This window comes from Rhinoderma darwinii, chromosome 5, assembly GCF_050947455.1.
Source record: "Rhinoderma darwinii isolate aRhiDar2 chromosome 5, aRhiDar2.hap1, whole genome shotgun sequence".
Lineage (NCBI taxonomy): Eukaryota > Metazoa > Chordata > Amphibia > Anura > Rhinodermatidae > Rhinoderma > Rhinoderma darwinii.
Genome location: NC_134691.1, coordinates 324788539 through 324803758, shown reverse-complemented (window position 1 = coordinate 324803758; position 15220 = coordinate 324788539). Strand labels below are relative to the sequence as shown.

At 46.4% G+C, this 15220-nt stretch overlaps 1 protein-coding gene across 6 annotated transcripts in view; it reads left to right on the top strand.

The window, feature by feature from the left end:
• The first annotated feature begins 2034 nt into the window (after window positions 1–2034).
• Window positions 2035–15220, top strand: part of RUNDC3B (RUN domain containing 3B) — a 141971-nt gene continuing 128785 nt past the window's right edge. For all 6 annotated transcript variants that reach the window (XR_012847774.1, XR_012847773.1, XM_075827645.1 and 3 more), the window contains exon 1: window positions 2035–2271. Coding sequence is in view for 4 of the 6 variants with exons in the window: in XM_075827645.1 (XP_075683760.1) it covers window positions 2189–2271 (83 nt within the window). In the remaining 2 variants the exon portion in view is untranslated. The remainder of the gene's footprint in view (window positions 2272–15220) is intronic.

The following is a 15220-nucleotide window of genomic DNA, read 5'->3' as shown; positions in this document are numbered from 1 at the left end:
CACAGAACCGCACTGTACTGTTGTGTGACTTGACGTGGAGTTAGGCCCCATGCACACGAACGTGCTTTTTTGCGGCCGCAATTCCCCCAAAAATCCACGGAAGAATTGTGGCCCCATTCATTCCTATGGGGCCATGCACACGACAGTGGTTTTCACGGTCCGTGCATGGCCCCGGAGCCTGCAGAAAGAACGGGCAAGCTTTATTACGGCCGTGTTCTGCGGTCCGGGCTCATTCAAAATAATAGCTGCGGCCATGTGCACAGCCCGCGATTTGCAGGCGGCTCGCAGCTGCCACTCCGTGGCCGGCCGACCCGGAAATCACGGCCGTGCACATGGCTACGGTCGTGTGCATGAGGCCTTAGTCCATAGATGTCATGTACTGCAGTCATGTGACGTCATTATCCAATAGCTGTAGAGCTCTAAACGTAATATAGACGACAATATTACCTATATGGGCAGGGATCATATTGAAGGAATGAGTTAGAATTTTTTTATAAAGATATATAGGTGAGGTTTTTAATTGTAGAAATAGAGTCATCATTATAGTTAGCATAGGTCATCAATATTTGATCCGTGGGGGTCCAACTCAATCAGCAGAATGAAAAGGACTGGACCGTTGCGTCCTCGTCATACTTTACACAAGTATAGCGCCATACAAACAGTTGTGTCTGTGCCTGGTACTGCAGCTCAGTCCACCATAGTTAGTTATGTTACTGATTTTGGGGTGCAACCTCTGCAAGCCTTATAATTAAGGGGCCGAGGCCACTAAAGGTTTACAGACTGGCCAATATGGACATGAAAATGAGCGCCGATTAACGAGACAGCTTATTGATCGGCACTTTCACAAGGAGCAATGATTGGTTATGTTTGGGGAGGAGAGATCGTCACTATGATCGCTCATCCCTATACATTTCCACCATGTCGGCAGTACATCTCCCTGTTTACACTGGAACATGTGCTGCCGACAATGATATTTTCTGCTGCATCAACTATACAATCACCTGATGAATGAGAGTTTGCTCGTTCATCGCTTGATCGTTGCCTATTTACACAGGACAATGATCGGGGACACGCGCTCATATGAACGCTCGTTTGCCCGATCATTGGCCGCGTAAAGGGGCCTTTAGACTTTTTCTCTGCACAGTGCAGCTCCCAACCAGGAGCTGTGAAGAGAACCGCAACACAGCCCCATTGATGGGAGTTGCTGTCCCAAATCGGAAGTGGTAAACGCATTGGATTTTACCCGTTTTTCAGCAACGCCGAAATCCATATCATATTCGACAACAATCCGCATCCCATGATACGGAAAAATTCCTTGCAGACTTTTGTCAGCGACGCTGGAAAACAAAATCAGCAAGAAAAAGTAGCATGCTACTTATTCCCGTGGATTCCGCTTGAAAAAGCGCATATGCGGATTAGCAAAATTGAATGGGGCCAATCCGCATGAGCTTCAAAATGCACATCCGTGGCAGAAATCCGAGATAAACCTGTGACTAACTCGACCCATGTGGACATGGTCTAATTGTGGGGGTCCCAGAGGCCAGAGCTCTACCTAGCAGATAGTGATTGCATATCCTAGCAACATGCTATAACTTGGTGGAGAACCCCTTTAAGAGCCTGCAGCTGCTGACAGACTTCTGCTTTCCTTCTGATGTAGCAGAGCTGGTTCCTGCACCGATGACATATGTCCTTCTACTTGTGCTTGCTGCATTTTGGGTAACATACAATGTCATGTCTACAGCTCCCCCCTGACACTGCTGCTTCCCTCTCTCCTAGGAGTCTCCATTGTGTCTTGTCCTGTGACTGAGCTCTGGAGACTCCTGACAGGAGGCTGGCTGCTCTGCACTTCCGCTTCAGTCACATGAGGAGAAGAAGAAGGAGCTGGATCCAGCTGTATGACTAAGGAGCAGCTGCTCTGTCCAAGGAAGAGAGGAGTCACTGGGGGCTAAGCCATTACTACAGAGCACCTGCTGCCCTACAAGTGTTATCATAGGGAGAGTGCCAGGCTGCAGCCCTATGCCCAGCTGGAGTGCCCTGATGATAGACAAGCACTGACCCCCTCCTCAGTCCTCTGCTGCACCCCAGCCTGTGACCAGAGTGACATCAGCCAGAGACAAGAGGGGGAGGAATAGAGCAGCTCCATACTATTCCTATAGAGGAGACAAAAGGCTGGCAGTCCAGTGTGGAGATGGCTTCCCTGAGCCTGTCCAGGAAGAAGAATGCCACCAGGAACGCAGCGGTGGAGAGGAAGAACCTCATCACAGTCTGCAGGTAACACTGTACCACTGGGGGTGATGCAAGGGGGCACAAGTGTGAGGGAGTCTATGGGGCTCTGGGAGGATTGTGCATGCTCAGGGACAGGTGCCCTGAATGTTTACATTGTATCATATGCACTGGTATACACATGTAGCAGAGGGGAATTTGTTACTCGTTGTATACATTGTTATAACTAAGATTCCGCAATCTTCCTGATAGGAGTTGTGCCAAGCGACAAACTCAGCTCTCAGAAACTTGGTCACGTCTGCTACATCTGAATCTGTGCAGGTGAGGTAGAGGAATTCTATATATATATGGCACAATGCTAAAGTTATTAGCAACAGGGCATAGTACGCTGGGCATAGATGTAACCATGCTCACCCGTACGGAGTTTTTTACTGATAATCGTGGCATCTGCGGTGTTAACATGACTGCATGTGATCAATAGGAATCCTTCATGAGGAATATTTATTAGGTATGATTTATATGGATTGATCGGAATCGTGTCATGTGAATGATGAGCCGGGAGCAGAAAGTTGTTGGCATCGATATGGTTGTAGGATTCTGATTATAGGATATTTAGTTCTATTGTTGTTCCGGTAGGTAGAGTCGGTCGCAGTCATGTGACTTAAGGACGCAATCACGCATGGCGTATTCGCCTACTATTTCCGCAGAGCAAAAATATTCCACAGGATTACATTGTAAAGTTTTGCGCAGCGTATTTTGACGCAGCAGAAATACAGGACAAATATGCCATATGTTACTGCACCCTAAGTGTGAATCGAGGGTACAACTATTTTAGTCCCATGTCATTCATTTTAGGGATTTGTTGCAGAAATTTCTGCGTCTGTCCCAATTATCTGTATGAGATTTGCAAAAATCCATTCAAAGGCTGAATTCACACACAGCAGATTTGTTGCAGAAATTTCTGCGACTGAAAATATCTCTCCCATATATCTGAATGAGGGTATGTTCACACGGCCTATTTACGGACGTAAATCGGGCGTTTTTGCCCCGAATTACGCCCGAAAATAGCGCCTCAATAGCGCTGACAAACATCTGCCCATTGAAAGCAATGGGCAGACGTTTGTCTGTTCACACGAGGCGTATATTTACGCGCCGCTGTCAAATGACGGCGCGTAAATTGACGCCCGCGTAGAAGAAGTGACCTGTCACTTCTTTGGCCGTAATTAGAGCCGTTATTCATTGACTCCAATGAATAGCAGCGCTAATTACGGCCGTAATTGACGCAGCGTTCAAGCGCCTGCACATGCCGGTACGGCTGAAATTACGGGGATGTTTTCAGGCTGAAACATCCCCGTAATTTCAGCCGTTACGGACCCCCGCCGTGTGAACATACCCTCAGGTTTAAAAAAATCACACACACCTGCTGCAGAACGACCCTGTTCAGATATATGGAATGGATTTTTCAGTCCCAGAAATTTTTGCAATGTAGAAGGGGTAAAATCTGCAGCGCCGTATTTGCTGCGGAGAAATCTGCAACAAATCTGCTACGTGTATGGGTACCCTTACTGTTAGGCTGGGTTCACACTACCCATTTTCAGGCGTAAACGAGGCGTTTTACGCCTCGAATTACGCCTGAAAATACGGCTCCAGTACGTCGGCAAACATCTGCCCATTCATTTTAATCGGTTTGCCGATGTTCTGTGCCGACGACCTGTAATTTTACGCGTCGCTGTGAAAAGACGACACGTAAAATAACTGCCTCGTCAAAGAAGTGCAGGACACTTCTTGGGACGTATTTGGAGCCGTTTTTCACTGAATCCAATGAAGAACAGCTCCAAATTACGACCGTAATTGACGCCTCGCAAAACGCGAGTACGAGCAATTACGTCTGAAATGCAGGAGCTGTTCTCTCCTAAAAACAGCTCCGTAATTTCAGACGTAATTCAGTTATCGTGTGCACATACCCTAACACTAAATGTCTTTAGACGGACTGGGGCATTATGGCGACAAACGTCACATGACTACCGAAGCAACACAACATTGTGGCTGCTGATTTGAACCCATTAAGAATCGTGATGTTGCATATATTTACTAGCACTGGCGCATCGCTCCATGGTACATCAGTGTGATATTATATTGGATCGTTCACTGTATTCGCCAGTACGCTGCCACTTTTCTCATGAGATACCAGAAACTTTTAGTAAATCTTTAGCAGTGGGTGCAACTTTGAGCCACGCCCCTCCCCCCCAATAAAATTGGCACAGTTTTCCCAAAAGTATCAGGCCTTCATCAATTTGATGCTGCTGTCGAACGTCATTCATTGCAGTTACACCGCCAAATCTCCCCATGTGTCAGCATCATCCAGAATAAATAATTATCAGGCTTTAGAAAATGTACTTTTATGACATGCCCGACAGTTCCTGGTTGTCAGATCTTTGGGGACTGAGCAGCTGAGACCCATATGATCCCAAGGACAGGCTGGTACTCATGACGAACCTAAATGGAGAGGTGGCCACGCATGTTAGGTATACCTCTACCGAAATGAACGAGCGTTATTGTGAGCGCTGAGTACGAGTTACTGGCTGAGGTTTTCGCAACTACCATACATTTCAGTAAAGAGTCACTGCTCATGGAAGGTCAGAAGTTGCTCGTTTTTGGAATTGGTTGAGATTTCCGAAAAACGGCCGAAATATCGGAAGCAGAACCCCTCCAAACATCTGCCCATTGATTTCAATGGGACAAACGGCGTTCTGTTCTGACGTGCTGTTTTTTTACGCGGCCGTTTTGAAAAATGGGCGCGTAAAAAAACAGCCGCGAAAAATAAGTGCTTGTCACTTCTTGAGACGTTTTTGGAGACGTTTTTCCATTGATTCTATAGAAAAACAGCTCCAAAAACGGCCGTAAAAAACGCGAGTGGCTTAAAAAATGGCTGAAAATCAGGAGCTGTTTTCCCTTGAGAACAGCTCCGTATTTTCAGATGTTTTTGATTTTCTGTGTGCACATGCCCTTAGAGTATGTTCACATGTAGTGCAAACACTTCAGAATTCAAGACCAGATTATCTGTGTGAAAATTCCTGCAACGTTTTTGCAAGAGAAATTGACATGCTGAAGATGAAGAATCCGCACCGCAGGTCAATTTCCACATATTTTTTACACAGCGTGTGGATGGGATTTGTTCAAATCTCATGCCCTTTGCTGCTACTGTAAGACGCTGCAGAATGGCAGAGCAGAAATTTCGGATGTAAATTCCACAATGTCCACGCTATGTGTGAACGTACCCTTGCTCCAGCATACAGTAGGAGCCATGTCCATCTGTAGATATATCTCACCCCAAAGGGCAGCACGTTTCTGGGGAGACGGGGCAGTTCTTCATTCTAAGCAAATACTGACCCCTGAATGTTTAGTACAGTATATCGAAAACGTGTCTCATTGATAATTTTTAGGGGGTAGTTATGTAGTTCTTCGATGATGCTGGCAGGGTATGTTCACACAGGACGGATATGCTGCGTAAAAGCACACTGCTTACCCGCCCCGGTTGCCGCAGGGAATTCCAGCCGAAAAAAGCGCACCAAATTGTGGTGCAGTTTTTCATCCGGAATGTCCGCTGCGGAAAACTTCACGTAAAAAAAAAGTTTTATACTTACCCATAGCCATGGCAACGTGTCCCTCGGCCATACTGCAGCCTGGCCCCCTGGGGTGACGTTTTATCCCATGTGACCGCTGCAGCCTGTGATTGGATGTAGCGGTCACATGGGATGAAACGTCATCCCAGGTGGCCGGCGTGGACAAAGAAACACATAATTCTTGGTAAATATACGATTTATTTTTTTCTGAGTTGCGTTTTTTATGGCGGAATCAGTTTTTCCGCCGCAAAAATTGCAATATCTGCTATTTGTTGCGGCTTTTACCTCCCCATGGAATTTAATGAGGAAAACCTGCAACAAAAAAATAGCGATTACACAAATACAATTGACATGCTGCGGAATAAAAAAAATGCACCGCAGGTCAATTTCTGAGCGTTTTTTCCACTTATAATTTATGCAGCGTGTGGATGAGATTTGTTAAAATATTTACGCTATATGTGGACCCGGCCTAAGGCTATGTTCACACGGGGTATTTTGCCGAGTTTTTTGACGTGGAAACCGCGTTGCAAAACTCGGCAAAAACGGCCCGAGAACGCCTCCCATTGATTTCAATGGGAGGCGTCGGCGTCTTTTTTTCTTGCGAGCAGTAAAACTGCCTCGCGGGAAAAAGAAGCGACATGCCCTATCTTCGGGCGCTTCCGCCTCTGACCTCCCATTGACTTCAATGGGAGGCAGAGAAAGCGTATTTCGCGCTGTTTTATGCCCGCGGCACTCAATGGCCGCGGGTGAAAAACGGCGCTAAAATCACCGCGAAAATCGGCGTGCAGGGAGAGGAAAATCTGCCCCAAAGTTCCAAACGGAATTTTGAGGCAGATATTCCTCACCCAAAATACTCCGTGTGAACATAGCCTAAGAGTCCACAATAGTTTGATAACAGTTCTGATCCTCTAGACATTGGTCCACATTTACTAATGCTGTCTATTAGTAAGACCGCGTAAACTTAGACCAGGCAGGCACAAAATGCGCTAAATTTATCACAGAGGTGCATGATTTGTGATCATTTTGGCGCATCTTTCTTGACCTGTTAGGCACTTTTCTCTTTCTTATACCACCTTTGATTTGCCACAGTTTTGCGCAAGAACTTAGTGGCAGTTTTTAGGGGGCAATTTTGGCACATTTTGGGTCAATTCAAGACATGCACCTTTAACTAAACCATGCTCCTTTTTTTCTTTCAAATATTTTTAAAAGTGACTAGTGAGATGCGAAAATCTTATATGGGCCAAATTGTGCCAAAATTTGGCACATTTTTCAATACATTCTAGACTCAGACACAGTTGTAAATCTGCCCCGTGTATTACGGACTTGTAGGCACTACGTGGGTTGCCGTATGGTACCTCTGTAAAGCAATGACTCCTAAGAGAAAATCCCCATAAGGGCATGGCCCCACGTGGCGTATTTCTTCCGCAACTGTCCGCATCAATGCCGCACAGAATCTGCGTTGCAGATTCTGTTGCGGATCTGCCCAAAATGTGCAGTAAATTGATGCGGACTAGCTGCTGCGGACTGCGGTAAAAGTGCTTCCCTTCTCTCTATCAGTGCAGGATAGAGAGAAGGGACAGCACTTTCCCTAGTGAAAGTAAAAAGAAATTCTTACTTACCGGCCGTTGTCTTGGTGACGCGTCCCTCTTTCGGCATCCAGCCCGACCTCCCTGGATGACGCGGCAGTCCATGTGACCGCTGCAGCCTGTGATTGGCTGCAGCCGTCACTTAGACTGAAACGTCATCCCGGGAGGCCGGACTGGAGACAGAAGCAGGGAGTTCTCGGTAAGTATGAACTTCTATTTTTTTTACAGGTTGATGTATATTGTGATCGGAAGTCACTGTCCAGGGTGCAGAAACAGTTACTGCCGATCGCTTAACTCTTTCAGCACCCTGGACAGTGATTATTTACTGACGTTGCCTAGCAACGCTCCCGTAATTACGGGTGTACACACATAGTCACCCGTAATTACGGGAGCGCCATTGACTTCCTCAGTCTGGCTGTAGACCTAGAAATACATAGGTCCAGCCAGAATGAAGAAATGTCATGTTAAAAAACCAATACACTCCGCAGCACACATAACATGTACATGACATCTGCGGACTTCATTGCGGAATTTAGAATCTCCATTGAAGTCAATGGAGAACTTCCGCAATGAGTCCGCAACCAGTCCGCCACACGTCCGCAACATCCATTGTATGCTGCGGACACCAAATTCCGCACCGCAGCCTATGCTCCGCAGCGGAATTTTCCGCATCGTCTAAACGAACACTACTAAAAAGCAGTGGAAGGCAATGGAGAAACGGGTCCGCTGCGGATTAACGCTGCGGAGTGTCCGCAGCGGAATTCCAGAGCAATTCCGCCACGTGGGGCTTTGCCCTAATATGGCATGTCGCGATTTATTAATCTGGTATTTCTATTTATTATACTGCTTGTCCTTGAATAGGAACCTGCATAGGCAGATTCTATGCCATATATGTCTGAAAGGTGGGGGTCCCCGGTCCCTCGAACCGCTAGGCGAGGCGGCCACAACATCCAGACTGAGATTGAATGGAGAGATGGACGTGCATATCCGCGGGTTTCTCGTTTTAAGTCTATAGGAGTTCCGGAAACAGTACAACAAGCTGGCTCTGCTGTTTCTGTAACCGCCCTAGACTAGAAAGGAGAGCGCTGCAGGTACGCATGGACACCTGGATATGGTGGGACCTGTATATCCTGTTGACCTGCCATAAATCTCTCTGGTGGGAAAACCCCTGTAGATACTATACCAGTGGGTGTATGTAGGGTTACGGGGTAGGTTTTGTAGCCCCAGAGTAAGTAGTTCTGAGCACAAACCGCACTCATGTGACTAATATGGGGTTGCAAAATGTGTATTTTCCTTTGAACACTTCCTATTTAATTGCTCTGTTTTTCTATTGAAAATTTTCTACAGATCGCTTGTAATTCTCAGCATGAACACTGGTTACCGTAGGCCCCATTCACACATCGCGGCATTAAATGGGGCTAATCCTCGCGCGGATCTTCGGCAGGTCTGGACATCTGCACGTAAACGCACAAATTTCCAAGACAGATTTTTTTTTTAAATCGGAGGCAGATTTTGCTGTTGATATTCCAACCATGTGAACATGCCCTTAAAAGTGAATGTTACATATCCAGTGGTTTCCATAGTCCATCATTTTGGATGACTGATGTACAGCGGGCACAGATTCCCAGGTGGCGCTGTAACGTTCTATTTAGAGATGGGCTGTGTCATAACATGAGTGGATGTAAGGTAGTGCCAGTCTTTTCTTACAAGTTGTAACAACTAAACCTTCACCGAAGCCGCTCAGCATGGAAGCTGTTACTCTGCCAGCGGACAGTTAGCATGATGTTACGTTCTGTTTACTGATGTAGCAGTGCTGAGATTATCAATCTAGCAAGGATGAGTTTGTAATGTAGAATGAAAAGCCATGTTAAAACAATGGGGAAGATGCATGAAAATTGTTGCAAAGTGGAGCAGTTGCCCATGGCAACCAATTAGGTTGCTGCTGCTTAATTTTCCAAAGGACCTCTGTGGAACTAATCGGTACTAAGGACAGTTGCGCTACTTTTCCTTTGCTAATTCTCCCTCACAGTGTTATTAGTGGGTTTACATAGGACTGGTGTTAAAACCTACATGTTATATGTCCACCTTTCAACGCTATTTTATGGTGTGTGTGTGTGTGTGTGTGTGTGTGTGTGTGTGTGTGTGTGTGTGTGTGTGTGTGTATATATATATAAGTTGAATATTAACATTAAATTACTTATCTTGTACTGATTCTGACTTACAGTGTGTACTATAGACCAGAGCTGCATTCATAATTCTGCTAGTTGGTATTTGAAATAATCAGCAAGCTTGTTAACAGACAAACCTCTAGATGGTAGAATTACTTTATTGTGAGATTTCTTTCTAATTCTAAATGGAAGCAGCAAATATACTTTAAACTGTGATGGATCTGCAGTGGTTAAGAAGTGGCCATCACAACTGGATCCCTATTCCTGAAAGTATGTAAGATAGTTGCAGCCTTGTATGTGGGTTGTGTGGAGGCAGACCATAGTAGGCCCTGGGCTTTTCCCCACCACTGCCGCTCTGCCGTGTCCATAGTGAACACCACGTTTCTGTGTGAACATTCACAAATGGGTGTTACGATTCCCCTTGTCAAAGGTCTGTGTCCCTACATACTGACAGTCTCCCACCATCGCTGACAGTTTCACACTGAGTAGGGACACATCCTCCTGACCAGGGGCGTAGCTAGAGGCTCATGGGCCCCGATGCAAAAATTCTTACTGGGCCCCCCCCCCCCGCAAACTTCTCATGGCTGACGGTCCGCTTTCAGCTGCATCGCTGGGTCTCCTAAGTGACCCAACAATGCAGCACTAGCAGCCGGGGGCGTCACTAAGGCTGGGTTCACACACACTATTTACGGACGTAATTCGGGCGTTTTAGCATTGAATTACGTCCGAAAATGCGGCTCAAAAGCGTCAGCAAACATCTGCCCATTCATTTGAATGGGTCTTACGATGTTCTGTGCCGACGGTCATTTTTTTTACGCGCCGCTGTCAAAAGGCGGCGCGTAAAAAAGTGCCTGTCACTTCTTCAGACGTAAATGGAGCCGTTTTCCAACTTCAATTACTTCCGTAATGGACGCAGCAAAAGACGCCTACACATGCCATTACGGCTGAAATTACGGTGCTGTTTTCTCCTGAAAACAGCACAGTAATTTCAGCCGTAACGGACGCTGCCGTGTGAACATACCCTCAGGGCTTAAAATGTCCGGGAAAGCCCCAATACATATGTGTCCGCCCAAAAAAAAGTGTGTATATGAGACAGCATAGCATATCTATAGCACTACGACCCTATAAACTATGGATAGGATTAGATACAGTGGCTGAGCAGACAGTATCACACATGATAGGATTAGATACAGTGGCTCAGAAGGCAGTATCACACATGATAGGATTAGATACACAGCTCAGCAGACAGTATCACACATGATAGGATTAGATACAGTGGCCGAGCAGACAGTATCACACATGATAGGATTAGATAAAGTGGCTCAGCAGACAGTACCACACATGATAGGATTAGATACAGTGGCTCAGCAGACAGTACCACACATGATAGGATTAGATACAGTGGCTCAGCAGACAGTACCACACATGATAGGATTAGATACAGTGGCTCAGCAGACAGTATCACACATGATAGGATTAGATACAGTGGCTCAGCAGACAGTATCACACATGATCGGATTAGATACAGGGCCCAGCTCGCTGACATTGCGGCTCCAGCGCTGGACCCAGGATAGGTAAGAATAATAATTTTACTTCTTTATGTGTTACTGATTATTTTTGTGTGTTTGTGTTTTTTTACAGGTTCGGTTGTTGCACTTTGGATACGAGGACTTCAATGACAGCGTTTTTTTTATTCTCAATAAAATGGTTAATGAGGGTTGTGTTTTTTTATTTCAATAAAATATTTTTTCTATGTGCTTGTATCTTTTTAAACTTTATTATCACCGCCTTAGTAATGGCCGCTGGCTGATTGACAACCTCCATTACTAAGGCGAGGCTTAATGTTAGCCGGTGCAGAGGCTACACTAACCCCCATTATTACCCCGGTACCCACCGCCACCAGGGGTACTGGGAAGAGCCGGGTACAAACCAGTACCCAACCATCTGTAGTGACGGGCAGGCACCGGGGTTGCCGCAGGCTGGTAGTATTAGGCTGGGGAAGGCCAAAAACAGTGGCACTTCCCACCCTTGTAATGCTGCCTGCTGCTGCTGTGTTGTATCTGGCTGGTTATGAAAATTGGGGGGGACCCGACATCGTTCTTTCCAATTTTTTTTTTTTATTAATTTTTTTTTAAATGACGTGGGGTCCCCCCCATTTTCATAACCAGCCAGATACAATAAAGCAGCAGCAGGCAGCATTACCAGGATGGGAAGGGCCACTGTTTTTGGCCTTTCCCCTCCTGATAATACCAGCCTGCGGCCACCCCAGTGGCCGACCATCACTACAGATGGTCAGGTACTGGATAGTACCTGGCTCTTCCCAGCACCCCTGGTGGCGGTGGGTACCGGGGTAATAAAGGAGGTTAGTGTTAGCCTCTGCATCCGCTAACACTAAGCCCCGCCTTAGCAATGGATGCTGTCAATCAGCCGGCGGCCATTACTAAGGCGATAGTAATATAGTTTAAAAAAAAACCACAAAGACATAGAAAAAAAAAACCCACACAACCCTCATTAACCATTTTATTAATAAAAAAAAAGCTGTCATCGAAGTAGTCCTGGAATCCGCCGTAGTCCAACGACCGAACCTGTAAGAAAACACACAAAAAATGATTAGTAACACGTGTTAGGGTATGTGCACACACACTAATTACGTCCGTAATTGACGGACGTATTTCGGCCGCAAGTACCGGACCGAACACAGTGCAGGGAGCCGGGCTCCTAGCATTATACTTCTGTACGACGCTAGGAGTCCCTGCCTCGCTGCCGGACAACTGTCCCGTACTGAAAACATGTTTACAGTATGGGACAGTTGTCCTGCAGCGAGCCAGGGACTCCTAGCATCGTACATAACTATGATGCTAGGAGCCCGGCTCCCTGCACTGTGTTCGGTCCGGGACTTGCGGCCGAAATACGTCCGTCAATTACAGACGTAATTAGTGTCTGTGCACATACCCTAAGGCTTAGATACAGGGCCCATGTGTGATACTGTCTGTGGGACCCTGTATCTAAGCCTACCACAAGGTAGGCTTAGATACAGGGTCCAGCAGACAGTAATCTTTTACAGTATAAGATTACTGTGTGCTGGGGCCCTGTATCTAAAGCTACAGTGTGGTAGGCTTAGATACAGGGCCCAGCAGACAGGATCACGCATGGGCCATGTATCTAAGCCTACCATGTGATTGGCTTAGATACAGGGCCCAGCAGACAGGATCACACAATCTGTGATCCTGTCTCATGGGCCCCCTAAGCCTGCTACATCGTAGGCTTAGGGGTTGTGCAGTCCCTAAACATTGATGGCCTATCCACAGGATAGGCCATCAATAGCTGATGTGTCGTCCGGGACCCGCAAATCAGCTGTTTTGAAGGGGCCGCAGCACTCGTACGAGAGCTGCTTCCCCTTCATTTCACTACTCGCCCACACTGTGAATCGCCGACACCGATTCACAGTGTGACCGGAATGAAGTGACAGGAATGAAGGGGGGCAGCTCTCGTACGAGTGCTGCGGCCCCTTCAAAACAGCTGATTGGCGGGTCCCGGGAGTCGGACCCCGCCTGTCAGGGCTAACCTTACCTTTCTCTTCGGCCGCGGCGGGAGTTCTGTAGTCTCGATGCTGTGCGCGGTGCATAGCGCTGTGACGTCATGCGCTGCGCACAGCGCTTGACGTCAGGACCTCCGCTGCGATCCGGAACCAGGAAGGGAAGTAAAGTATATTACTATAGTAACAGGGGCCCGCGGCCCGAGTTACTATAGTAACTTTTTATTGATGTGGTGCGGGGGGCCGTGGGCCCCCCTGGCTTCGGGGCCCGGTCGCAATTGTGACCGCTGCGACCCCTATAGCTACGCCAGTGCGCCTGACAATGGGAATGGTAACACGCATTTGTCTATTAGTCCTGGGTACACAAAGACTTTATGTGGAATACAATGATTTCCTACAACAGACACGTCAGGAGAGGGGACAGATCCTCTATAAATCTAGTGGCTCACAAGTGATATCTTCTCTGAAGAGAGTCGTTCTTTTTTATTTTCTTCTCCATCTGACACAGACCGCTATGGTGAGTTTCCTGATAAGACACCTTTGCCCCCTCACTTCTGCAGCCATTTCCAGCCTCTATGGAAACAAAATTTAGACACCAAGGCCCAGGCACATACATTAAAGGAGCTGTCCGGGTACGGACCGATTTTTCATACTGATGACCTATCCACGTGCCCGGAAAACCCCTAAAACCAGACCCCTAAATACAGACCCTAGACCTGAACACCTAAACTAATAATGACCCCAGACCTGACTCTCTAAACTAATACAGACCCCAGACACCCTAAACTAATACAGACCCCAGACCAGATCCCTAAATACAGATACCAGACCACCCTAAATACAGACCCCTTAAACTAATCCATCCCGTTAAGCTCAGTTTTCTCTCTCTAGTCTTGCTGCTGTTCTAGGACCTGCGATCATGTGACCTGAAGGTCTCTAAACAGTAACAAGAGCTGCAAACATAAGGTCATGTGACCATATGTCTGCAGGTCCTTTTGCAGGACATACACAATGCAGTTCTGTCGTGTTTTTTTCCGCTATCTTACCCCCCAATTATACAATTTATTTGTGGGAATGTCTTGTTAAACAGACCTTAAATATGACCCCCAAAATGGGCGTTTCTGTATTGTTTTGTGGGCATTCCCAGGTGGATCTTAAGTGGGACTTAAAATGTCTGGCAAATAGGGATCTAAATATTGGAAGGGATTACATTTTTTTTTTTTTTATGGCATCCTATACAGCGTTATGTAAGCACATGTGGCGGAATGCAAAGTTGCCAAGCCTGGGTAAGACCTCTAATATTAAGCTGATTGCCATGGGTCCAATTCTGGAAATACCGGTATTCAACTGACATTGCTGGGGAAGTTTTGTCCAACCACACATTTCTCCTACAATGACCTCAGTTGAGGAAATATGGTATTACATGGCACCCATTGAAATAAGTAGGCAACCACGTAATACACAGGCTGAGTCCTCCAGAGCAGGTTCTGACTTATAGCAGGGTGTCCTCTCCATAACGTCCATATGCTCTAATAGGGTATATGAATAGGGATCGTCTCGTAAACCTGAAAAGAGTTTTCCGGTTTTATATAATTAAATCTCAATCAGTGTATTATTTAAAAAGTTCTACCATTTTCTATTATACGTTTGTGTTTTAATTCTTCACTAGTCTCAAAATATATTTGTTTGCTGTCAGTGAATAAGAACAGTCTTGTTTACTTTCATGGGCTGCAAACTGAGAAGAGGATACAATTGTAACCAGCCTAGGCAATGCTCCTTGAGCTAAATACATCAGCTGCACTAATCTCTGTGATAGTTTGCTACAATGTATCAGTATGGGCAGTGCTCTGTGAGCTAAATACATCAGCAGGAGCTGCACAAATATCTGTGATAGTTTGCTGCAATGTATCAGTCTGGAGTCCAGGCTTCTTAGCTCACAGAGCCTTGCCTGGACTGTTACATGCATCCACTTCTCAGCAGGACTAGCAATTCCCTAATATAATATAATTACGGAAATTGTTCCTTCCACAAGCGAGAACTCTTCCAATAATAGCTCTGCAGGGCGGTGGGGAAATCAAATTCCGA